At 44.4% G+C, this 25,120-nt stretch overlaps 1 protein-coding gene across 2 annotated transcripts in view; it reads right to left on the bottom strand.

Annotated features, from left to right (window-relative positions):
• Positions 1–25,120, bottom strand: part of LMOD1 (leiomodin 1) — a 38,394-nt gene extending 13,274 nt beyond the window's left edge. Inside the window, exons 1-2 of one of the 2 annotated variants that reach the window (XM_048498432.1) lie at positions 25,106–25,120; positions 24,210–24,370 (exon numbers count right to left, since the gene is read on the bottom strand). In XM_048498432.1, the coding sequence (XP_048354389.1) occupies positions 24,210–24,365 (156 nt within the window). In that variant the 5' untranslated portion in view covers positions 24,366–24,370; positions 25,106–25,120. Of the gene's footprint in view, positions 1–24,209; positions 24,639–25,105 lie in introns of those variants that run through there. The other variant, XM_048498431.1, reaches the window with a different exon arrangement.

The raw sequence follows: 25,120 nt of genomic DNA, 5'->3' as shown, positions 1-25,120 counted from the left end.
ACAGTGTGAAAAAGGAATGTGATTGGCTAAGTAATATAAAGACGCTGTTATCTAAGAACAAACCTAAGAATGGTCAGATGAAGTGTCCAGCATTTCAGGCTTAGCAGAATCAGACAAGAATCTTTGTCAGCCTTTTTTTGATATCAGACTCTCACCACTGGTCAGAGGACAAATATTATGCATGCAACTGCAACAACCACCACCCCCCGATCACAAACCACTGCAACAGATGTGCATTCGTCAAAGCCAATCCCCAAAAAAGTCGAAAGCTTTTTGTGGCCAAAAAATTGTAGTTTTAACCTGTAGCTGGCACTCCTGATCCCGATTTGTGCTGGGTAGCAGGTTGGGTGGCAGCTCTTTAAAGTTTAAATAGCAAAGCTCCATTGTAGTCTGTGGAGTATCTCGGGGGGGGGGGGGGTTCAAGGTAGGTATTCCAGATTTTCAGTGTAGCTGCTAGTGACTCCTTAGAAGAACCCCCAAGTTTGGTCAATATTGTGTCAGGAGGTCCAATTTTATGTGCCCCCATTTTCTATCCATTGTCTATGACTATTGTGGGAATCTATGACACAAAAGTCTATGATTATTGTGGGAATCAGAGGATGGATGGGGTGCCATAAAATTGCAGCCCCCCTGACCCAATTTTTCCCAAATTCAGTGGTTCTTCTAAGGAGAGTTACCAACAGCTATGCTGATATTTGGTGCCTCTGCTTTGAAAAACAGCACCCCCAAAGCCCTGGGAATATTCCCCTTGGGGTATAATGGACTCAGTTTTTTTTTTCAGATTTCCAAACTCCTCCCCATCAAAAAAATCCCTTGTACTGGTATGGAGTTTGGAATTTTTCAGGAATCCTGAACGTTTTCAGATTCAATATAACCAAATTCAAATTTTACCAATTTTTTTAAATGCACACTCCTATATTAAAAGGACTTGCTTGGGACTCCAACAGTGAATCCCTGAGCTCTACCCTTCTGGTGGTCTTGTCTACATAATGTGAAGTACACAGGATGGGCTTGTGTAATAGACATGAGTTGCAGGCTATCCTCAAACTCACATGTGTAGTCAGATTGTGACTGTAGTACATCTTTTTCCTGACCTGAAATCATCTGGTTGAAGAGCTATTTCGACTGTTGGGAAAACCCACGAGTGGGTCAGGGTCCCATGGCACTGTTTCAAATTGAGGAAATGGCAGAGGAGTGAAGGCTGAAGTACTTTTTCCACACATGGCTCAGCCATATTTGAATCAGGCACCACACATATAGGAACTGAGGAGTACCCACAACTCATCAGACCATTGTATCATCAGGATACAGGATGTGGAACCTAGACCAATCCTGTACACTCTGTGGTGTGTAAAATAATTCATTAAAATATGGTATTATCAGTTGCTTATCACTGCCAATGATATTTAACTCACCACAGGATACATAATGAACAACCAAATTTACTCAACAAATATGAAAAATATAAATAAAAATATGCAATATTTAGAATTAAAAAGTGTTCAGGAAACTATCTCAGGGATCTATCAATAATAAGTTCCTACAACAACATGTGACGTAGCTAACTGAACAGAGCCATATAATGTATACTTTCTCTCCAAACCTATGGAATTTTTATTCTACCTAGAGGCATCCTGTTTGCTGAAATCACTGACTACTACATTTGACTCTGATGCCAACAACTTCACAGTCCCAAGAGTGATGATGGAAACTTTATTCCAACTGTGTATGTGTTTACATCAGTCTCTGTGTATTACTCCATCGAACATGCTTTGAAAACCGTTACTGCTGAGTTGTGCAGCCTGCATGGGGTTTTTGGAGATGCCTTTGTCAGACCTAGACTAGAGTAACCAGAAAGGTTTGGTTCTGGCACCTGATTGTTCTCTTCCTCATCCATTTTGTCTGGCTACAACTGAAGCAGAAATTACCAAACAGCAAAGGGATGAAGCACATTCAAGATATTATGCTTTAGCTCTAGGAATCAGACAGCAACCAGGAAAAGCAGAACTTCACTCTATCATAATAGTCCTCTGTTAGCAGATGAGAATCTGCCTGCATTGGCTTTACGTCACTGCGTGGCCAAACTGTCCCATATGAACCTCTTGAGGGATGTCAGCTCCCAGTATATCCTGGCTATCATCTGGCTGATTGCATCATGATTACCTGGGTTCTTATGGTTTCTGCCTCCATTTCCTACCTGTCTTAACTATGTTTGTGCTTTGCTTCCCTATTTACCACACTGGGTTGCCAGATCTCTGTTGAGAAGTTCCTGGAGATTTAGGGACAGAGCTCAGTGAGGTGTGATGCCATAGAATTCACCCCCTGAAGCTGCCATTTTCTCCAAGAGAACTGATCTCTGTAATCTGGACAGATGTTGTAATTCTGTGAGACCTTCAGGCCCCACCTGGAAGCTGGCAATCCTATAATGCCACAATAATAGAAGACTTGAATCATGTGGTTTGTAACCAGTGAAAGAGTTAATCAGAGGAGTCTGTGGAACAAATCTTCCCAGACCTTCCCTTAGTAATCAGCTGTTTCCTCCAAAACTTTTCTGACATTTGTGAAAGTATTGCAAGCAAAATGTTCCACAGGACAGGGCCCTGCAGCAAGGAGGAAGAATCAGGTAAAATCGCACCTTTCTCCTTGTATTTTGAATCATGGAGAAGGAGGGAGAAAGAGGCCATTTTATCCTAGTCGCCTTTATTATTGCATGTGCATAGTCACACACATAGAGGCAGCAGATAAAATGCAAAATGGTGAATTTTGCTTGCGAGGCTCTCCTGATTCTCAAATTCTTGAGACAAACTGCAGGCGGCCAAGGGAAGGTGGAGAAAGATCCAGTACTTCACCTCTTTCTGCGAACTCTTCAACTGGATCCAACCAACTGAATACATCTCACAAAACTAATCCACAGCCTGACCTCAGACTGAAGTTTGAGAGTACTGCCTACCTGCCAGGCTTCTGAAAATAGTGTAGCAGAGAGGATGAAGAGAGGTAAAATACAGAGAGGTAAAATTTCTGGAAATTTTGAAGTCATGGTGTGGACAGACCTACTGGACAAGTTACAATTCACTACTGCAGACTCTATTCTGTTCTGTCGTCCCCAACTTTGCTCATTTGGGAAGTCGCCTTTTAAGGCCTTTGCTCCAGCAAGGCAACTCCCCAGCTTCAGGTGACTCATATCTTTGGATTTTTTTGGCAAGACATAATGCAACACTGGCAATGGCAAATTGACATTGGCTGCCATCAACCCCAGAGATGCCAACAAGGCTGATCTGTTGTAATCCTCCTCAAAGATATATCCATAAGAAGTCCTGAATATCAGGAACAGCTTGCCATGGTACTTCGTCATGATTTTTTTTGGTTTTGCTTCTAATCAAGATTAAAGAATTATCTCTCTATATTCAGATGCTGCAGCCTCTTGATTGCACCAGAGATTTGGGCTTTTCTACACTTAATTCTATCCAATGATCAACCTTTTAAGAGATGGATGATAGAAGGCTATTAGAACCCTTTAAAAAATTCTCTTGTTGAAATGGTTGCATGTCTTTCTGTGCACTAGGAACAGCACCACAATTCCATGGCTAAAGATGGGTGGCAGATAAAAGGTAGATTGGTGAATGGCTGATGAGAGAATGAGATAGGGAAAGGGGAGAGGATACGGAGGATGCCAGAAGGAGGGAAACAGAATATTGTATGGGGAAGGAGGATACAGGGGAAAGTGATGTTTCCCTCCACAAGTCTTGAGGGTTGCCTACCGTGCACATAGGTCTGGCCCAGTGGCCAGCACCACACAACTGAGCGATGGTTTTCTTAGAAGAGGCTGCTGTTGGAATGGGGAGCTGAAGGTAGAGGGACAAATAAAGGTAGGCTTGCTATTTGGTGGGAAGGAGAGAAGAAAGCAGGAAATGAGGAGAGGCTATGGAAGAAGGGAAAAAGGAAATAGCAGGAGACTGGGAAATGCGATGCCCCGGAACAAGCCTTTCTGGATTCCCACTTGTTCAGTAAACTTGACATGTTTCTTACTGTCAGGTTCTCCAGAACTAGGGTCAACTGGATTAACATTGCTGGAGTGTCTGAAATTAATACAACCCAATGCAATTATTAACATTCTCACTGATAACCTGATGACCTTTTGAAGTAAAATATTGCATCACAATTAACAACCCAGTAGTAGTTAACAGTGGCCCAAGTAGCTTGTTGATTGAGAAAAGAATATCCTGAAAGAAACTAAAAAAACAGAAAGCAAATCTGTGTAGAAACCCCAGCAAGTCAAACATATACAAACTAAAACTGTGTTTGAAAGAAAAAAATTTAGACTTACTTGTTTGGACAACAAATGGCTGTAGCCACTAGGATACCAACATGGAGAAAAACTGTGTGGAAGTGGCCATAATTCCAATGTAGGGAGACAAGGTCAGCTGCAAATTGTCCTATACAAATTGTTTTCATGCAAGAAAAGCCAACATGTCGCCATCCCCAAATCCACTGCTAACTGTGTGTGTTTCCTTTCATGAGATTCACATCAACAGATGAGCCAAAAGGGTCTCATGTTTCGACAGCCTTCACTCTGGTCTGCTGAGAGGAGTCGAAATGTGCAATGGTCAAAGGCATCTCTGGTTGCTACTGATGCAGTTGCAAGGAGCAACCAGCCACTTCAAAGGGAAAAAAGCACTTCAGCCGTGAGAAAGTCTAAAGCATAATGCCTGATGCTCCCACTTTAGTCTGATCTGTGAAGATAAAGGCAAGGGAACAACTGGGGAATTGCATTCCATAGGAGACTACTGGCAGTCTTACAAAATCATGGGACACCCAGGGGCGTAACGAGGCAGCCCTGGGCAAACTGTAGCCCTGGGCAAAACCTGAGTTAGATCCGCCCCCCATGGGCGGCCACTCCACCACGACCAAATTTTTTTTGCACCAGGACATTGGTGCCTGCAGGGGGTGCATTATTAGACATATCAGCACCAAAATTTCAGCATATCCTCAGGAGACTGTCCTTATGCTACTCCCCAAGTTTGGTGAGGTTTGGTTCAAGGAGTCCAAAGTTATGGACTCCCAAAGGGGGTGCCCCATCCCCCATTGTTTCCAATGGGAGCTAATAGGAGATGGGGGCTACAGTTTTGAGGGTCCATAACTTTGGGCCCCCTGAACCAAACTGCAACAAACTTGGGGGGGTGCCATCATCTCCAGATGATACCCTGAAATTCTGGTGCAGATACATCCAAAAATGCACCCCCTGCAGGAACATCCTAGAAATTTGCCCAATAATCTTTGTTCTGCATTGAGTTTTCTGCATTGCTGTCAATGGGTGTTGCAGGCTGTGGGGGGCACATTTCTGAAGGCACAGTCTCAAAACTTTCAGGGTATCATCAGGAGACTACCCTAATGATACCCCCGAGGTTTGGTGCAGTTTGGTTCAGGGGGCCAATGTTATGGACCCTCAAAACTGTAGCCCCCATCTCCTATTAGCTCCCATTGGAAACAATGGGGGATGGGGCACCCCCTTTGGGAGTCCATAACTTTGGGCTCCCTGAACCAAACCTCACCAAACGTGGGGGGTAGCATAAGGATAGTCTCCTGATGATAGGCTGAAATTTTGGTGCCACTAGCCTAAAAACTGCGCCCCCTGCAGGCCAAAAATGGAAAACCACTAAAATACCCAAAAACGAACCCAGCATTTTGATGCCCCCCACAAGGTGATGCCCTGGGCAGCTGCCCACCTTGCCCAATAGCCATTACGCCAGTGGGGACACCCCTGACCCAGCTCTAACCACAGAGGCTGCAAAGAACATGCCTGAGAGAGGTGAGTTTAGATGGCCTGGGGGAAGGAGGAACGGGCAAGTTTCATTTCCCAGTTCATACCCTTGCTTAGCTGGGCATGCCTGTATGTGGTACTTTTGCACCTGAACAGCTATAAATGTGAAAGAAGTGGATAGGGGTATTGGAATAAGAAAGGAGTCCATCCTCAAGTTACAGTGTGGGAACAAATTTCCAGAATTCTTGTGGGACAGAAAAACTAAAATATGAACAAGAAGACGAATAAGAGCTTGGATTTATACCCCACCTTTCTCTCCTATTAGGAGACTCAAGGTGGCTGACAAGCTCCTTTCCTTCCTCTTGCCACAACAGACACCGGCTGACAGAGTTCCAAGGTCACCCAGCAGGAATGTAGGAGAGCAGAAACATATCTGGTTCACCAGATAAGCCTCTGCCACTCAGGTGGAGGAGTGGGGAATCAAACTCGGTTTTCCAGATTAGAATCCACCTGCTCTTAACCACTACACCACGCTGGCTCTACCTTCACCCCATGCTCATCTAAAATATTAATAAATTATGCCAAGATAGCTGATCATGCAAACAAGCCCTCAGTATTTGGCACTCCAGCAGAGGGGAACTGGGCTGGGGATGTGCTGGAAATGGTAGTAGTGGGGAATGTGTTAAGCAGCACCCCATCCTCCCATTTCCTTGAGGCAACTGCTGCTATCCAATTCCACTTTGGAGAAAGAAACAGCTGTGGGAGTTGTTACCAGAACTGCAATGTAATTTGTAGTTCGGCCTATGAGTTTCCCTTGAGTCAGAACTTTCTTTGCAGGTCTGAGATTTGTCATGATCCTTTTATACTTTGCTAAAGGTGAGCTGCCCTTTCCTGAGCAATAGGAAATAAAGGTTAAATGATGCCTTTCATGCCTGGCTACTTGAGTGTGAAGAAATCAGAGAGAGACTCATTTCTATTTTGGGCTGTTTATAAACAGCTTCCTGGTTACCCATGGCTGTCCTGCTTGTCACAGAAAAAGAAGATGTATCATTATATAGTCAAAATGCTTCCAGATATAACACACTTATTTGAGAGTAAATAGGGAACTGAGATCATAAAGACCCTCTGCCTTCTCTCTCATTGGTGGATTCCGCACAGCATAAATATAACATCTTTAGGACATTATAAAAAGATCCATTTTAGTATTTTGTGTTCCCATGGTGGGAGAGCACAGGCGTTGCCAGCCAAAACGGATCTTTTTTCCTGCCTGCTGCATGGAGCTCGTGTCAGTTTCACAGCGGTGCCCGCCATTTTGTGTGCTGCCGTAGATTCTCCGTGAAGATTCCCCATGGAGACTTCCTCTGCTTGCAACTAACCCGTTTGCTATTTCACTGTGAAAAGTAGATAAATAAAGTTTATTTTGCCTAGCAATCCCATGCACGTGCAGTTGCACCTCTTTTTTTGTTTTGAGGAGGAAGTCTGCGAAGATACGGCAACACAAGTATGTGCATATTGCAGATTCTCTAATCGTGGGCTGTATTTTTGCAGACAAAAAAAGGAAAAACAACACATGCATGGGATTGCTCGGCAAAAACTATTCATCTACTTCTTACTGTGAAATAACAAACAGATAAGCTTCAAGCAGAGGAAACTTCAATGGGGAAATCTTCACAGAGAATCTATGGCAGCACACAAAATGGTGAGCACGAGAGGCGGAAACACAAGTAAGAGGTTTGGGCAATAGAAATAATGGGTTTCCTGCCTGCTTGTGTTTGCTCAGCGGGCAGGGCACATCTCCAACCCGGGTTGGGGGAAACAGATCATGAATTTAGCTCAGGTTGAGAGAAATATAATGGACTGAACTCATTTTGGGGAAGAGAGCTGTGCGAAGTTTTTCTCCAAAATGCTTTTTATAACATCCTAAAGATGTTATACTTGTGCTATGTGGAATTTACCATTGCCTAATAAATTCCAAGTGAATTTTAACCACCAGGGCAGACTGGGCTACATTTGTTCTAGGAAAATGATCAACAGGGACCCAACAGATGCAAAACCACTTATTCCTCAGACAACTGCAAACCAGAGGAAGTAAATTTAGCTGCAAGAAGTGGACACTGAATTTGTAACCTTCAGTACAGCTGGCAAGTATTTACTTGGGGATATCTGTCTTGGCCCATATCTCTTTTAGAAGGTACATATTTTAGATACCAGTAAACCTCCACTGAATGAGTTTACAGTGAAGAAGGTTAGGTCAGTAACCCGCTTTTAAGTCAATGGAATGTTAACCGAAACCAGACAAGATTTGAGAATATTGCAACATGGTATTCATGAGTCCTCCAGTTCATACAACTATGATGTGGAAAGAACTGGCCGTCTGATATCCCAACAAGGAGCTGGGAACATGAGGCATAGGTGCCTGAGAAGGGGAGAGACCGGTATGGCAGTTCTACATACCGGTATCTATACAGCATATGATAGAACTGTGGGGTAAAGACATACTGTGTAATCCAGGGATCTCCAACACTTTGAAGCCTTCAGGCATCTTTGGAATTTTGAAAGGGGGTAGTGAGAAACACCCCAAAGGACTGCTGCAGGAGGGGCACAGCCAAACAGGATACTCCCTTCTTCACCCCTCCTGGAATAAAGGAAAGCCTGAATAGAAGGAGGAATGGAACCACACACACTGACTTTTAAAAGTCCATGTGCTTGCCAGTCCTGATATTCCAGTGGAACTTCCTTTCACTTTAAAGAGGATAGCCAATAACAAGCTGTGCATTATAGTGGCCTCACCTACTTTCTAATAATGTTAGTGGGTGCTAGGGAAAGCATGCTGGGGAACCCTCATGTAATCAATACAGAGGAATGCTATAAAAACACCACACAATGCGGTACCTGTTTCATGGGGCATTGCTTCGTGCTTATATAGTTTGTTTCTGAAATGACAACCAAAGGTATTTAAGAATGCACCAGCAAGCTTTATCGTCATTCAAAGTATTATGCCTTCTGATCATTTTGCCTCCTCTGAGTTAAGGAATGACATATCTGGCTGCAGAAAATACCCTCAGTATTACATATTCTCAATAAGCTTTTACATCCCATACATAAATACAAATTCTAGATCTACGTGGCTGTATGTGGTTGTAAGTCCCACTAATATCAATGAAACACATATCCACACTTACTAATGTCAGTTGCTTAAATCTCTATGTATAGCAGCTGTCTGCATCAGTGACGTAGGTATAGATTTTTTATTGGGGGGGTTGAGGGGCATGGCCACACCCCCACCCACCCCTGGGGGCATGGCCATGTCTTCCCAAGCCCTGCCCCTGGCCTCAGTGCTTATAAAAGCAGCTCTAGGCCAGGGATGGCAGACTCCCCTGCCCCCCCCCCCGCCCCGCCCCCCCACTGGCTGGGCTCACAGCCGGCAGTCCCTTCTGCCCTCCCCTCCGGGCAGAGGCATAGCTAGGGAAAATGGAGACCGGTGCAAAATCTGAGTTTTGTACCCCCCACCCCCCCCGCCATGGGCGGCCACTGTGATGCTGGAATCCATCCCCAAACAGCATCACTTTCAATGGTGTTTAAACTAGGGAACCCAGATTCTCCTTTTAAATCCACCTTAAAGGGAGAATCTGGGATCCCCAGTTAAAACAATATTGAAAGTCACTGGCGTTCCTGCCTAGGGACATGGGGTACCCCTTGTCCCCCGGCCTTGATCGATTAATGAGTAGTCGACAGTGCGGGCGCCAAAACATCCCTCCCTACACAGGGAGGGATTAGGTAGCAAGCCCTAGAAAAGCAGGCACTACTTAGGCTTAGTAGGACTGCTCCCAGTGCCTGTCATTGGCCGCCCACTCATGGGTGGCTGAAACTTGGTATAGCGGTGAGAAGTCCCACTGGGCTCTCAGGAGCAGGACTGGGGAGCTCCGTCTCCCCTCCCTCTAACCCAGCATGCCTAATTCGCTAAGTGTGGCATTACTCAGAAGCACTTCTCCCCAGCAGCCGGGCGCCGGCTTAGTGCGCTGCAGGGGAAAAAGGCATTAAGCTGAGCAGGGAGCCCAGAAGCAGCAGCAGAACTGAAGATGATGCTGATGTTTGCTTGGTAAACCTTCAGATGGGGGGTGACTTGTGAGAGATTTACATGCTTAAAAGTTAATTCCCCTTGCACTGGCTTGGAGCTGTTTCTCGAGGACTAGCGCCTACCTCTGCCAGGAGTTGGTGTGAGGACACAAATTAGTGAAAAGTGGTGGGGAAGGAGCCATGTATGTTCTTTGCTGGGGGTAGGAGGCAAGTGATTTGTGAGGAGATGATGCTGATGTTTGGCCGGTAAAGCCAACCTTCAGAGCTGGGGGGGTGACTCTGTGAGAGAGATTTACATGCTTACAAAGTTAATTCCCCACTTGCACACTGGCTTGGAGCTCTTTACTAGAGGCTAACAACCTACCTCATAGGGTTGGTGTGAGGACACAATTAGGAAAGAGAGTTGAGGTGGGGAGAAAGCCATGTATGTTTTGCTGGTGGTGGGAGGTGTTTTGTGAGCTGGTGCAAAAAAATCATTGTTTGGTCGTTGTGGGGGAGGGTGGTCGTCCATACCTGGGGTGGGGGTGGGGGGGCACCAAACTCAGATTTTGTCCCCGGGCTCCAGTTTGCCTAGATTCGCCCCTGTTGAAAGTGATGCTGTTTTGGGGGTGGATTCTCCCCCACCCTGAAGCAGCATCACTTTCAATCTTTAAACTGGGGACTTCAGATTCTCCCTTGAAATCCATGCAGAAGGGGGTGGATTTAAAAGGAGAATCTGGGGAAATTTGAGGGGTGTTTGCTGTCAGGGGTGCAATTGTTAAGATAGCAGCACCAAACTTTCCAGGTATCTTTAGGAGACTCTCCTGATGATACCACCCATGTTGGGTGAAGTTTGGTTCAGGTGGTCTAAAGTTATGGACCCTCAAAAGTGTAGCCCCCATCTTGTATTAGTTCCCATTGGAAACAATGGGGGCACCCCCTTTGGGAGTCTATAACTTTAGACCCTCAGAACCAAACCTCACCCAACCTGGGTGGTATCATCAGGAGAGTCTCCCAACAAATCCCTGAAATTTTGGTGCTGCTAGCCTAAAACCTGCGCCCCCTGCAGGCCAAAAACCGAAAATGCTAAAAAATACAAAAAACCACAAATGGTGGGCGGAGCTTCAGACATGTAATGGGGGGTTGAACCCAAGAAATCCCCCCCTTACTTATGCCCTTGGTCTGCATGGAATGAACCAATTTGATTCATTCATCTGAAACAGAAGCTGACTTCTAACAGCACTGCAAACCATTCATTGTGGGTTAAGTGGTTACACGCCAGACTTATGCTAAAAATGTAAGTCTCACCTTTTTGAATCAGTCCAATGATCCGGCAAATCCTTCCCTCTGTGGACAATTGTGACCAACCAGATGTCACAGGAAGCTCACAAACAGTATTATGGAATTAGCCATCCTTGCCGTTTGTCTCTAGTATCTGATACGCAGAAATATCCTGTCTCCAACTATGAAGTCAATATGAACCAACATATTTGTCATAAGCAGATATGGCCCTTGCTAGCAAAACAGCCACCACAAGCTAGAAGCAGCCATGTGCACTGGCTCACTCTTTGATGCACGGTTCTGCAAAGTACAGCCAAATAAGATATTTTCCACTGCTCAGGCAGATTCTCATATCACCCTTTCATCTTAAAAATCACTTTTACCACTGCATTAATTTACTTTATCAGCCACAGAGAACAATCCATAAGGTAAAGTACTACAAACGGTGTGATCTTCCAGTAGTGCATTCTTTGAAGCAGGATAAAACTCTGAATACAATTCAACATCTCATCAGGGCAAGACCCCTAGTTTTTCTCCTTGGGACTATTTTTTAAAATTAAGACTTTTAAGACATACATAAAGAAAATACCAAACAAACCAAAAATCAAACAGAGAGAAAAGTACACAATAAGTATATTAAAAATGCATTACAAAGGTCGACTCCCCATGGTCAATTAATTGCGTGATACTCACATGAAATATCAAGGTTTCAGCAAGAAATATCAAGGTTTCAGCAAGAACTCCCCAGTGCTTGAGCAACGAACAGGGGTTCATCCCATTTCTGGCTCTCGTTCTCCCCCTTGTCCCGCATCCCGGCAGAACCTGCTTGCAAGTACAACTTTTTCTCTTAGCACGCTTTCGATCCAGTTTCGTGGGGAGGAACGGGGGTCCAATCTGTGTTTGAAATTCCCGCCATGGAGTGTGACACAAGTCTAGCAACCAATCAGCTCTTGGCAGGCGCTGAGCGATGCGCATGCAGCCTCTTCCGGGTTTTGGTTTTGCCATTGGTCTCGGCGAGAGACGTTAGCATAACGAAAAACCGCTTAAACGATTAACCGTTCACCCTTCCAAATGAGCGAAAACCCGCTTAGCACCTAAATGCTTAAACATTCATCCTTGCAAACGAGTGAACCTCAGGGTAGCAAGTCGCAGGGAAAAATTTCCTGTCCCAAAAAGGTCCCGCTGTAACATGACACACCAGCCAATCAGGAGAGACCCACAAAGGAGATCGTGTGGTAGTGGGGATTGCTACATTTCTGGGATCCAAGATAGGCCTACATGCAGTGGTGGGATTCAGCAGGTCCGCACCACTTCGGCAGAACCGGTTGTTAAAATGGTGCTTGTAAACAAACAGTTGTTAAATTATTTTAATCCTATCACCAGAACTGGTTGTTAAATTATTTGAATCCCACCACTGCCTATATGTCTTCACTGAATACATGCTGTAGTGAGGAGGTTGAAACTCCGATGAAAAGGTGCAGTTTCTTTACAAACTTGGTTTGATCTAGATAGAATTTCCCCGTGGGGAATCGACCAACGAGAAAGGGAAGGCTCTGGATTTTGTCTGCACCAAATAAAAACACACTTAACAATTTACTGTTCACTCTCTAATTACAATTATAACATTAATTTACTTATTCTTACTGATAAGGTTCATACTTTTCTGTGTGATATTTTCTTGTTCTTCTATTCCTCAAAACCACAAGTCACCAATTCATTATTTATTATGCAAAAAGTCTATCAGATGTTTCCAATTATCAGTGAATTTAGATAAGTTATTTTCTCTTATCAAAGAAGTAAGTTTAGCGATCTCCGCCAAGTCTAACAACTTCACAAGCCATTTGTCTGTAAAAGTTTCATATTTTTTGTTAAAATTTTCATTTTTTAATTGATTTTAAAATCTGCTTATACACCAAATTATCTCAGTTTCAACATTAACAATCCAACACCCTTTAATAGGTTTTGTAAAACCAACATCAAGTCATCAGCAAATGCACAGGCACTATGAGGAAGGATGGAGGGGGCTCAAGTACCAGGCGCAACTTCCCTGGGGGGCACGTTTTGCCCCCAGCCCCCTTCTTCCCACCAGGAGCAAGGAGCATTGCGCTCCCTGCTGACTCATCCTCCTGTGCCCTGTTACCCCATGCCACTCCTGCCACCACCAGTTGCTTTAAAATTAAGCATAACTTACTACCAGGTGAGCAAGCAGTACTGTGTCTGGGAAGAGACTAGGGGACAGGCTTTTTTTGGTGATGGGGGCAGCAGGGGGTGGGGAGAAAAGTGACCCACATTCCCCCTTGCCACTGCTGCCCCCCCCCCCCCCAAGCCTGTGTTGCTTTAACATTCAGTTTACTTTGCCTCCTGGGGAATGGTGGCTGGAGGGAGACTGGGGGCCAGGATAAAGCCAGGGAAGGAGCGCCCTCCCAGGCTTGATCCCCATCCTTCTGGGCCACAGAGCGCACACCTGGAAGTAAAGTAAGCTTAATTTTACAGCCAATTTTAATTTTAAAGCAGAGGCAGCGGGGGCAGGGGGAAATGTGGGCAATGTTCCCTGCCGCCCCCACTGCCTCTGTAGCTCTCTCTTTCCTCCTCTCTTTCCCCCTTTCTCTCTCTTCCCCCTTCCTCCATTTTTTGTAGCTATACCGCTGAGCAAATGCTCTCAATTTATGTCTCTTATTAAGCCTTATTTCTCTATTTAGTACTTCAAGAACTGGTATAAACAGGACAGGAGATAGTGGGCAACCTTGTCTTGTTCTTTTTTGTATCTGACATGGGCCCCTTCCGTACACGCAAAATAATGCGTTTTCAAACCACTTTCACAACTGTTTGCAAGTGGATTTTGCTATTCCGCACAGCTTCAAAGAGCACTGAAAGCAGTTTGAAAGTGCATTATTCTGCATGTGCGGAATGAGCCATGGTTTTGTCAAGTCTCTATTAACAGTCATTTGAGCTGACTGTGACATATAAATCAATTTCACCAATTTTATAATATCCTCTCCAAAACCTGTATTTTTCAAGACCTTGAACAAAAGAGACCAATTCAAATTATCAAACACTTTTTCTGCATCTAAAAAGATCAAAACAGCTTGTTATTCCAAAGCATGTATGACAGCTGAATCACACTCTGCTCTGCACAACTCGCAAAAAAACCACTGAAAGCAAATGAAGTGTGCAAAAATGGGAGGACTTCATAGCCATGTTGTATAGAAATCATATCACTTCTAAGAAAGTTGTAAATTAAAAATACAGAACTGTAAGAGTATAGTGAACAGGGCCGCATCAGCGCACCATGAAGGGAGGCAGGCAGCTGCCAAGTCTGGAAGGGCCCACTGTCACACAGCCTTCTGAACACATGCCGTTAGGGAAGGACAATGGGGGCACTTCTGGTGGGCTTACTGGTGTTAGGTAAAGGACAACTGGTCAGTAGGAAGGTGTGTAAATGGATGATGTAAGGAAGGACTCTGGAAGGAAGGCATGAGTGGAGGATCCTGATGGTGGTCAGAGAAGGAGAGGGGCTCCTTGCGTACTCTCTGCCCAGGGTCCCCCCAAACTTGGATGGTAAACCCTCTGACAGGGTAAGCCCTGATCGTAAGCCATCTGACAGGGAAGAATGTAAGAGGCACGAGATGTTTATCAACAGGTGAATTTTTTTCCCCTTGTGTGAGCTGGTCCCTGTTGCAGCTCGGAGCTGCTGTTTCAGAAGTGCTAATCTCCTCATTACCAACAGGTCCTTGGAATAGGAAGGGAATGGATGGGATTTCTCTCTCTCTCTCTCCAGGGATGGAAAGAGAAAAGAGTCAGCTTGCGAGATCTTATTACTGCAACATGATCTAAAGGGCTAGATTTACCAAATAGTTGGATGGCCGGCCTGTGTGCTTTGTCTTCTCTAGTTTAGCACCACAGGAGTCTGAGCTTTGAGCTTTGCATAGAAATGTCACAGCCTGTACCTCTTGCAATCAAATGGCTTCTGACCCCATTGCTGACTACCAATTTTCTTCTGTGCCCATATGCCAACTGAGAATATACTCGTGCATTTGATGAAGGTGATTTCCTCACTGACGATTAATCCTGGGATAGTCACTCGAAATATCGAGGTTTCCTCGAGATCTCCTCACTCCTGAACCGTGGAATACAGATCAGTCCCATTTCTGGCGCCCCCCCCCCCCCCCCATCACGGGATTTTCCTGGACCTGCTTGTATATGCATCTTTTTGAAAAAACACTCCAATGGGAGCTAATAGGAGATGGGGCTACATATTTGAGGGTCCATAACTTTGGTCCCCATGAACCAAACTTCACCAAACCTGGGTGGTATCATCAGGAGAGTCTCCTATTAATATCAACCAGGTTTTGTGAAGTTTGGTCCAGGGAGTTGAAAGCTATGGAGTGCCCCATCCCCCATTGTTTCCAATGGGAGCTAATAGGAGATGGGGGGCTACACATTTGTGGGTCCATAACTTTGGCTCCCATGAACCAAACTTCACCAAACCTGGTTGGTATCATCAGGATGGTCTCCTAAAGATACTCTGAAATTTTGGTACTGCTAGCTTAACAATTGCTCCCCTGACAGAAGGCACCCCCCCAAGGGTCAGGCCTGGACATCTTCACTAGAAACATGCTGCAGTGAGGATGTTGGAAGGTGGATGAAAAGGTGCCGATTCTTTTGAAACTTGGTTGTATCTAGATTAAATTTTCAGTGGGAATTCGGCCAAAGTGGGCTCAAAGTGAAGCAAACCCTGACCTAAACACACATTTTCAACATTTTAGAAAATGCATAAATGTAAATATAAGGGACCATCCCTATAATGCAGCCCTAGAAACCTGTATCTTTTGTAAGCTTTAACCTTTACTGCTATCCTGAAAGCAAAATCAATGAAACCAGGTAAAGATTTTCTGCTATGTACATTGTTTCAGATCCCATTATCAATTTAGAAGCAAAAACAGGAAGACAAAAACATTAAAGGCATGTTTTAAAGCATCATTTGCAAAATTCTACTTCTTGCAGATTGTACCTGAAGTCAAATGTTCCCAAATGTTTCCAAATTATTTAAGCTCCCCACAAGCAGAAAAACAAACACAGACAATCAGTTTGCTTGGCATAAACTACCCTCTTGACTTTAGCCTGGGATATGTTTTTCATCAAAAATATAAAGGCTATTTACCTCAGAGAAGGCCCCCAGAAAACAAAAAACTTTTTATTAGAAGTAATAAAACATTCTTCCCTGACTTCCAGTGCTGATAATCTATATGACGATAGTCATCCTGTCAAATTTACTGGGAACTGGGTTGCGGGTGGGCAGCTTGCATGCAAGAAAGAAGCTCTCTGTTCATATAACAAATATGTGTAGACTCTGTATGTGTGTGTGTGTCCTCTACCAACCGAAAACAGTCTGTGAGCGTAAAACTTGTATGTATGTTAGATTCAGCCTTTTTGGATCAATGTGTTTGTGTGCCCGTGTCCTCTATTGACTGAAAACAGTCTGTGAGAGTAAAGTTTGTATGTATGGATCAGTGCTTGGAGAAGATGAGAAGAAAGCCTGGGTTCTCCTAACTGCTTGCATTGATTTGTCACCTTTGTTGTATAAGGAAGATACTCATGCCTTTGTGGAAAACTTCCCATGTTTCCTTCACTCTTATTTCACCATGAAATAAGTTGATCGTTTGATCCCCCAAAAAGGACCCCTCACAAAATGACTATCATATCTTAACCAAAGAGGAGAAGTTTTGCGAGGTGCTCATTTTTGAAATCGTTGCCCACCTCTTCCATAGTAGTCATGCTTAATAAGTCAAGCTATCAAGAAAACCTCAGTGGTGAAATAAATATGCTTTGGGTGAAACTAACACTAAAAAGTGAAGTACTGAAGAAGAGGTAAGATTTTCAAAATGGGGCAAATGAAGATATAAGTCAAAGTAGTCAGAAATTACATGAAAGGAGTTGCTATAACTGGTGCATATTTTTCCTGCAATACAGTCATATACCACTTCAGTTCCCTCAAATCTCTTTGTACTCTTCTTATATAGTACATATTTATTCCTTGGCTTTTACATACATTAGATATTAAATATGAACTGGACATTAAATAGGAACTGAATTATGCCTTTTTCACTGCAGAATTTAGGCCATGATGTAAACTAACAATCAATGCAAAATCAGCGCAAAATTATACTAATGATTTTTAAATCAATGCAAAATTATATTAATGGTTATTGTGACTCTTCCCAAATAAAAGCTAAATAAACACAGACCGATCTTTTTGTAGGGACAGACTATTCATAGGTGCAGGCAATAAATCAAGACAAACGTGGAACCCAAGCTCATGTTTTCTTTCGTCTCAGAAGCAGAACTTCATGGAGTTAAGCTCAGGACTTCTAGTGCCCAAAAAGAAGAAGATGCACATGCACACACACACACATATGCACACAAAACAAAAATCTCCAGTGGAGCAACATGGCAAATAGCACCTCCCCACTGTGACATTTCAGGTCAGGAGAACAGTGCAGGGAAGTCTCTCTCTCTCTCTCCTCTCTCCCCCCCCATGCACTGCAGTCCCAGTCTGAATTGGACCTGTATGTATCTGGGAGGTATAGATGCCCAGGACACATCTGCTGACCCAGCCCAGAGACATAAATATGCACAGAGTTTGGCCGCATTTATGGAGACTTCTGCTGAAGGGAGCACTTTCTTGCTTTCTCTGGAGGAGGTATAAATCCTCCGTAGCGTTCAAATCATTCTGAGTCGCATGAGAAAAAGGTTTGTCTTTGTTCACTCTTCCTAAAACGAGCTACTTCTTCATTATGTTGCTGTTTATCATTCCATGAATACTTGCATTCCAGTCAAAACACAGCCAAGCTTGTTATTTATTCTGTAGATCCAATTGTTATTTATTCTATTGCTGCCCGAGGGTGGATCACCTCTTGTGCGAGGCCCTTTACAGTGACACCCTAGAGCCGTGGTGGCAAACCTTTGGCACTCCAGATGTTATGGACTATAATTCCCATCAGCCCCTGCCAATTGGCCATGCTGGTAGGGGCTGATGGGAATTGTAGTCCATAACATCTGGAGTGCCAAAGGTTCGCCACCACTGCCCTAGAACAATAAAAACCCTAGAACAATAACACTCAATGAAAATAGGGCAGCAATCATATACAAAAATACAAACTACCCATCAGCACCATGAGGGGAATGACAAAACTTACAAAAATATCCCTGTCAATCGACATCTGATTGAAAAGATATATCTTTACCTTACATTGACACCAGGAAGATAGTTGAGGGAAAGTGATTTGCATTTAATGTGTCACCACTGAAAAGGCCCTGTTTCTTACAACAGCCTGGCTCATTTCTGATAAAGGAAGAGAAATGCAGCAGAGCTTCTGAAAATCATCTCAGCTACAGACTGATACATATGGGAAGAAATAGTCTTTTAAGCGGTCTTTGTCTGAAGTTTTTAGGGCTTCAGCAGTCATAACTCGGTTTGCCAACCTCATGGTAATCTCCCAAAATTACAACTCATCTCCATACAACAGACACCAGTTTCCCTGGAGAAAATAGCAGCTTTGGAAGGTGGACTCTATGGCATTGTACCCACCCCTCCCCAAAGTCTGCTTTCCCCAGACTCCACCCCAAATCTCTAGGAACATCCCAACCAAGAGCTGGCCAACCAGGTCATTACTAACACTAGGGTATGCGCTCAGAATAAAACATGAAGCCAGGGCAATTCTCTCAAGATAGGCAAAATATGTTCCCTGTGTAAAGTACCAAGGGGAAATGTATCTGCTGCAATTTTTACCATTTTTTTTGTACAAATGTGTACATTTTTTACCAGTTGAAGCATCTGGGAGAGCCAATGTGGTGTAGTGATTAAGAGTGGCAGGCTGTAATCTGGAGAACTGGGTTAGATTCCCCACTCCTCCGCATGAAGTCTGCTAGATTACTTTGGGCCAGTCACAGTTCTCTCAGAACTATCTTAGCCCACACAGAGGCAGGCAATGGCAAACCACTTCTGAACATCTGTTGCTTTGAAAACCCAAGGAATCTCTGTAAGTCTGCCGTAAGGTGATCATACACACAAAGCATCTGAATGATCTTCACAGGTAGCTCCACATAGGCAGCTCCACATAGGCAGATTCCACATGGGTATACATGACACCACATGGGTATACATGACACCGGTGCAGCCCTCAGGCCGTTCACACACTACCGTGTCCACATGGAGGCGCGCCACTGTTTTTTAAAAACTTATCTCCCCTTCCCTGCATAGCTCTGTCAGGATGAGGGGATACGCTCCCGTGGCCTGGCAACACCCTGGGGGTTGGGAGGCGTGTCCCCTTGTCCCCACGGAGCCATGCAGGAAAACAAGGTACGTTTTTTAAAAAACAGCGGTGTGCTGAGGAACAGCGTTCTCCAACTGGTGCCGTTTGCTTGACACCAGGAGGACACTGCTGTTTTTCAAAAGACTCGCTCATTTAGCTAGTTGTAAAAACACCGTCGTGGGGGAATAACATTGTTGTGACTTTGCTCCAGTGGTGGGAGCTGTGTGAAGTCCTCCCCCACAATGGCGTTTTTAGTGGCTGCACACTGCTGTATACAGCCCGTGCAGAATCCGCCATAGAGCCAATATCTTTAACTCTAGTTTGTGGGAAGGAAAGCTCTGCATAATGATTTGAAGGATTAGAGCTGCAAGATAGTATTCTATGCATGCCTCACAAAGTCTACAGCAGGTATGGTTGCCAGCTTTAAAGTGGTTCATTTAGCTGTCTAACATCAGTTTTATCTACAGCAATTATCTGGTGATTTTATTTTGACTTCCAGACCTGAAAGGATTTTACTACCCATTCCTGCATGTTAAGCCTCTACTAAAGGAACAAACTATTTTTTCCCCTGGCCAGCTGGGAATTTTAATTTTAATTTAGCTCGATTTGAAACCAAACAAACCATCAACAATGGCTCCCATGAGGTTAATAGACTTCCTGTTTTTGCTTCCATCTGAGACTGTACTAAGGGTTGCCAGCCCCAGGCCGGGAAATACCTGGAGATGTTGGGGGAGGAGCCAGAAGAGTGAGGGTTTGGGGAGGGGAGGGGAGAGACTTCAGTGGGGCATGATGCCATAGAGTTCACCTTCCAAAGCAGCCACTTCCTTCAGGTGAACCGATTTCTGTCTCCTGGAGATCAGTTATAGAGGGAGATCTCCAGTCACTACCTGGAGTCTGGCACCCTTAGACTGTAGATAGGGTTGCTAGCTCTGGATTAGGAAAATCCTGGAGATTTTGGGGTGGAGTCGGGGGAGAGTGGGGACCTCCGTGAAGTATAATGTCATAGAATTCACCTTCCAAAGCAAGCCATTTTTTTCCAGGGGAATTGTTTTCTGTATGGAGACCATTTGTAATTCTGGGAGACCTCTAGCTACCACCTGGATAATGGCAACCCTAGTGCAGAATCATAGTGGCCGTTAACGACATTGCGGGCTTTGGGGAACAGATATTTTTCAAGGCTGGATCTAAAGGAAAATGAGCTATCCAGATGAAGAGTTGGTTTCTATACTCCACATTTCTCTATCTTTAAGGAGTTTCAAAGTGGCTTGCAATCAATGTCTCTTCTCCCTACAACAGACACTTTCTGAGATAGGTGGGGCCTGGCTGAGAGAGTTCTGAGAGAACTGTGACTAGGCCAAGGTCACCCAGAAGGCTTCCTCTGCTGTGGAGCAGCAGTGGCGTAGGAGGTTAAGAGCTCGTGTATCTAATCTGGAGGAACCGGGTTTGATTCCCCGCTCTGCCGCCTGAGCTGTGGAGGCTTATCTGGGGAATTCAGATTAGCCTGTACACTCCCACACACGCCAGCTGGGTGACCTTGGGCTAGTCACAGCTTCTCAGAGCTCTCTCAGCCCCACCTACCTCACAGGGTGTTTGTTGTGAGGGGGGAAGGGAAAGGAGCTTGCAAGCCCCTTTGAGTCTCCTACAGGAGAGAAAGGGGGGATATAAATCTAAACTACTACTCCTCTTCTTCCTCTTCCTCTTCCTCCTCCTCCTCTTCTTCTTCATGTGAAGGAGTGGGAAAACAAACCTGGTTCCTCAGATCTGAGTCTGCCACTTATTATGGAGAAGTGGGGAATCAAAAGCAGTTCTCCAGATTAGAGTCTGCCGCTTTTAACCACTGCATCCATAATGATCGTTCTATTTCAAATACCACAGTGCTTTTTCATCCTGGCCTTCTTTCAGCCCGCAATAGAATCACACACTTTTTGTGAGTGTGTGCCTTGACCCCTTGGATTAGGGCAGGCTCAGGAGACTAAGTAAAAGGCAAATAAAGGACCTATAGTTGGAAAGTCATATTTTAAGGAGCTTGTTCCATATGATGTACGAAAAGAGAACACTGAATGCACAGAAACAATCCAAGCTTCTACCTTCATATAATCTTAATATTTAATTGCCAGAGATTAATAAATATTTCCAAAGAAGATTTGAATGAGATGGACATCCCCATATCCAGTGGTGAGATTCAGCAGGTTCGCACCACTTCGGCAGAACGGTTGTTAAAATGGTGTTTGTAAACAACCAGTTAAATTATTTGAACCCTACGACCAGAACCGGTTGTTAAATCATTTGAATCCCACCACTGCCCTACTCAAGGCTTAGAACAGTCCATTAAAAACAATCTGCATAACTGAGAAACCGAAAGGAGCTAGACTGGAAGCTTTTGCATAGGATGTTCCAAAGAAGGCTAAGGCAAATGAAAGGGACCAGAGCACAGTGAGGGAGCTTATGATCTCCACCGGGAGGACCGTGTGCCCCATCCTCAGGTCTGCTATTGCCTGCTTCTGTGTAACTATCCTGGTGGTCTCCCATCCAAATATTAATGAGAGCTGAGTCTCTTAGCGTCCGAGTTCGGAAGAGATCAGGCTATCCTGGACCATCCAGGTCACAGCTATTGCAAAGAAGATGGCATCGCTCTGACTACTAGGTAATGAAGCAAGACACCACTGATACACAACACCTCTCCCTGCCAGTGGCCACACTTGTTCAGGTCTTTTCCCAGCAATAAAGCAGAAGAAGGTGTGTAAGAAGAGTCCTGCTGCATCAGACCAGCACATGCGTCAAATAGTGGCCAACCAATTGCCCTGCAGGGTGAACAAACAGAACATAGAGGCTGAGAGGCCTTCTCCTAATTTTGCTTTTTGGCACTGGTACTCTATTGATTAATGCCACTGGGTTTATTTATTAGTGGATGTGGAGGAGATGGCAAAAGTTAAGGTCAGGCTGCCAATGCAGGAGGATAATTAATTATTTCACTACATATGCAAGTGTTTCCAGTTTTATCATATCCACCAACAAAAATTAAGGTATGACATATATTTTATACCACATACAAGCTTGTATATCTCCCTAAACCTGTGATGTGCTGGTCATTATGACGGAGGAGGAAGCAGAATGACCCATATACTGTGGACTCTCAACAGTCAGAGCCCAATGTATCAACAAGGAGCATGGCCCGAATGACAGAGCATAAGCTTTGCATGCAGAAGATCCTGGTTTCAATCCTGGTTTTTTTGCAAAGAGATCTCAGGTCTTGGGAAAACCCTTTGTCTGTCTGGAGACCTGTTGCCAGTAAAGGTAGATGATGCTATGCAGTAACTGACCCATATTCTGACAGTATAAGGAAGCCATTTGCATTCAGTGAACAAACTGTGCCTTGATCACAGTCTCTGATACAGAGGCAAGGCCACCCAGTATTTGGGGCAGGTTTTGGCTCTGCCTGGGACTCATCAAGCATGGAGCTTTTTTTTGGGGGGGGGGGGGTTCTTTGCTGTGTAGTGCAGCCATAGTGGAGTCTCGGTGCCGTAAGCGTAAGCGCATCTATATAGAAATCTCTGCCGTGAATAAAACCTTCCCTCGTTGTGCAGGAGAGCAGCAGTGTGTAATTGGCCTAGGCATCTCAAATGTTCCTGAACTGGTATGGATGAGATCTATGGCTGGAGTAATGAACAGGTTTAGACTCAATCAGAGTTCTCAGAGCTGGTTCAACATTACTCTGGCAAGCAAAAATGACTTACCCATGCAATCTTGTGCATGCCTAACATCTTATTTGAACTGCACTGCAACATATGGCTTACTTACTACTTAGTATGCAATGCTTGCAACAACGTCCACCTGGGCTATGGATTGCCAGCATGTTACAAATGCACTCAAAAAATCACTGAGGGCCCAGTTTAAATGAGATATTGGGCACATGAAAGGCTCAAAGACCTTCCTAGCTGCCTGAATCATGTTTAAATCTTACAACCCCAGGCGACTGGTCCTGCCTCTAAATGACTCACTTGATGGCCTGACTGCTCCTCTGGGAAAAAGCAGCAAGAATCCCACATTCCTTTCACCACTGCTTGCAAGGCTGCCCTTTTTGGCTGGCCCTGATTGTGAATTTTTAACACATATGTTTGCATTTGAAACTTTCCTCAGCATGAAGGTCGGTGCAGGAGAAAGCTTTATCATTAAATTTTTGCATGCTCAGCTGGTGTTAAAGAAAATAGCTAAAAAATGTTGGCAGTTTTATCATGGGCTCTCTCACTGACTTGCGGCAATTGCACATCTCTCAGGCACAGCTACTGAAGAACTGAGGTTGGATTTCCAGAGTCAAGCTAGGGGCAAAGGCATTGGAGGGAGGGGGTGCCTGGGAATCCCAAAACCTGGAGCTCCAGCCAGTCCTGATAGGGAAGCGCCCCCTGCTGGGCAGAAGGGTGCAGAGAGTGTAAGACCATCAAGTGGGAAAACCCAGGAAATGGACAGTGTTTTATATTTCAAGATATGAGGAAGGCAAGACAGAATTTGTGACAATGCAAGGTAGTAAGTTAACAGTCCAAAATTTGCAGCCCAATGCTTTGATCGTCTCCCTTTCCTCTTTAGAAGAGTTTACATTTCAGACTGTTGCATTTAATGCTGAATCTTAATGTGTTGCTGCACCTTATCATGGTAAGACCCTCTGTTTAGGATGAACAATTGTCATCTTTTTACATAGATTTTTCCACTTCACTGCCTTGGGTTTTGTGGCCTATCAAGGATGTGAGCCTATTCTTCTGCAGTGGAAGTTCCCCATCCCACTTCCCATGGCAATAGAAATAACTTACATCTGCCGCCTTTTCCCTCTGCAAACTCCTCTTGGGCTCTTTTTCTCGGCTGTACTTCCCACTCATTTGCTTGTCAGTTTGGTCTTTCTGCCCAAGCCCCACAGGAAGGCTTCCATCTGTGTCAGATGCATCCAGCTCTTTTTCTAGCTCTTCCATCTCCTCTGGAGACAGGGTCGACAATAAGTTGTCAATATCCGGATCTTCACTGACTTGCCTTCTGTATTTGGCTACCCTGGACATCTTGGCAATTTGCTGGTGAAGTACAACTCAGATGGGACTGTTTGTGTGTGTGTGTGTGTGTGTGTATAGACAAAAAAGGTAAAGAAAAAGCAACAGTTCAACAAGATTTCTGTGAAAAGCGTCCAGTGAAATAAAGTTCTTCTTTTCTTCCCTTTGGAGGTGTTGATATGTTGAATGTAAGCAACTGTAGCTTCCCTACAGCCTGGAATATAATGGTTATGCAGAAGGGAACAGTTGGCCAATGAAAGACACAGCTGCAAATCCTTTCTCAGCTAGACCAATCAGACATGGCGGGAGGTGGAGCTTCTGCCTATCTGAGGAGTTTGAAACCTGAGGACATTCCAGGGAATCTTGAAGAGCTTCATGACCAAATTTAGTCCTGAACATTAACTTTTTAACAGCAATGGGAAAGAAAACATGCTAAAACCCAAACCAAACAAAATCCCAGAACATGCAAGCAAAGTCCTAGATTCAGAGAGCAAAACAAAAGTTTATAGGGTGTGTCTAGAAATTGCTTGAATTTCTGACAGCAAATGCATCCAAACTGCATGTTGAAAAAGTTTGTCTTGCATTCAGCACCCATGTAATTAACAGCTCTCTCCTCTATTCAGCAATATAATATGGGAGACCAGAGCATGCTTGCGGTTTTTACTAACCATTTATTATAGTAC

The sequence above is a fragment of the Sphaerodactylus townsendi genome, linkage group LG05, assembly GCF_021028975.2.
Source record: "Sphaerodactylus townsendi isolate TG3544 linkage group LG05, MPM_Stown_v2.3, whole genome shotgun sequence".
Taxonomy (NCBI): domain Eukaryota; kingdom Metazoa; phylum Chordata; class Lepidosauria; order Squamata; family Sphaerodactylidae; genus Sphaerodactylus; species Sphaerodactylus townsendi.
Note: the sequence above shows the minus strand (reverse complement) of the source record. Positions and strands in the feature narration are given on the sequence as shown.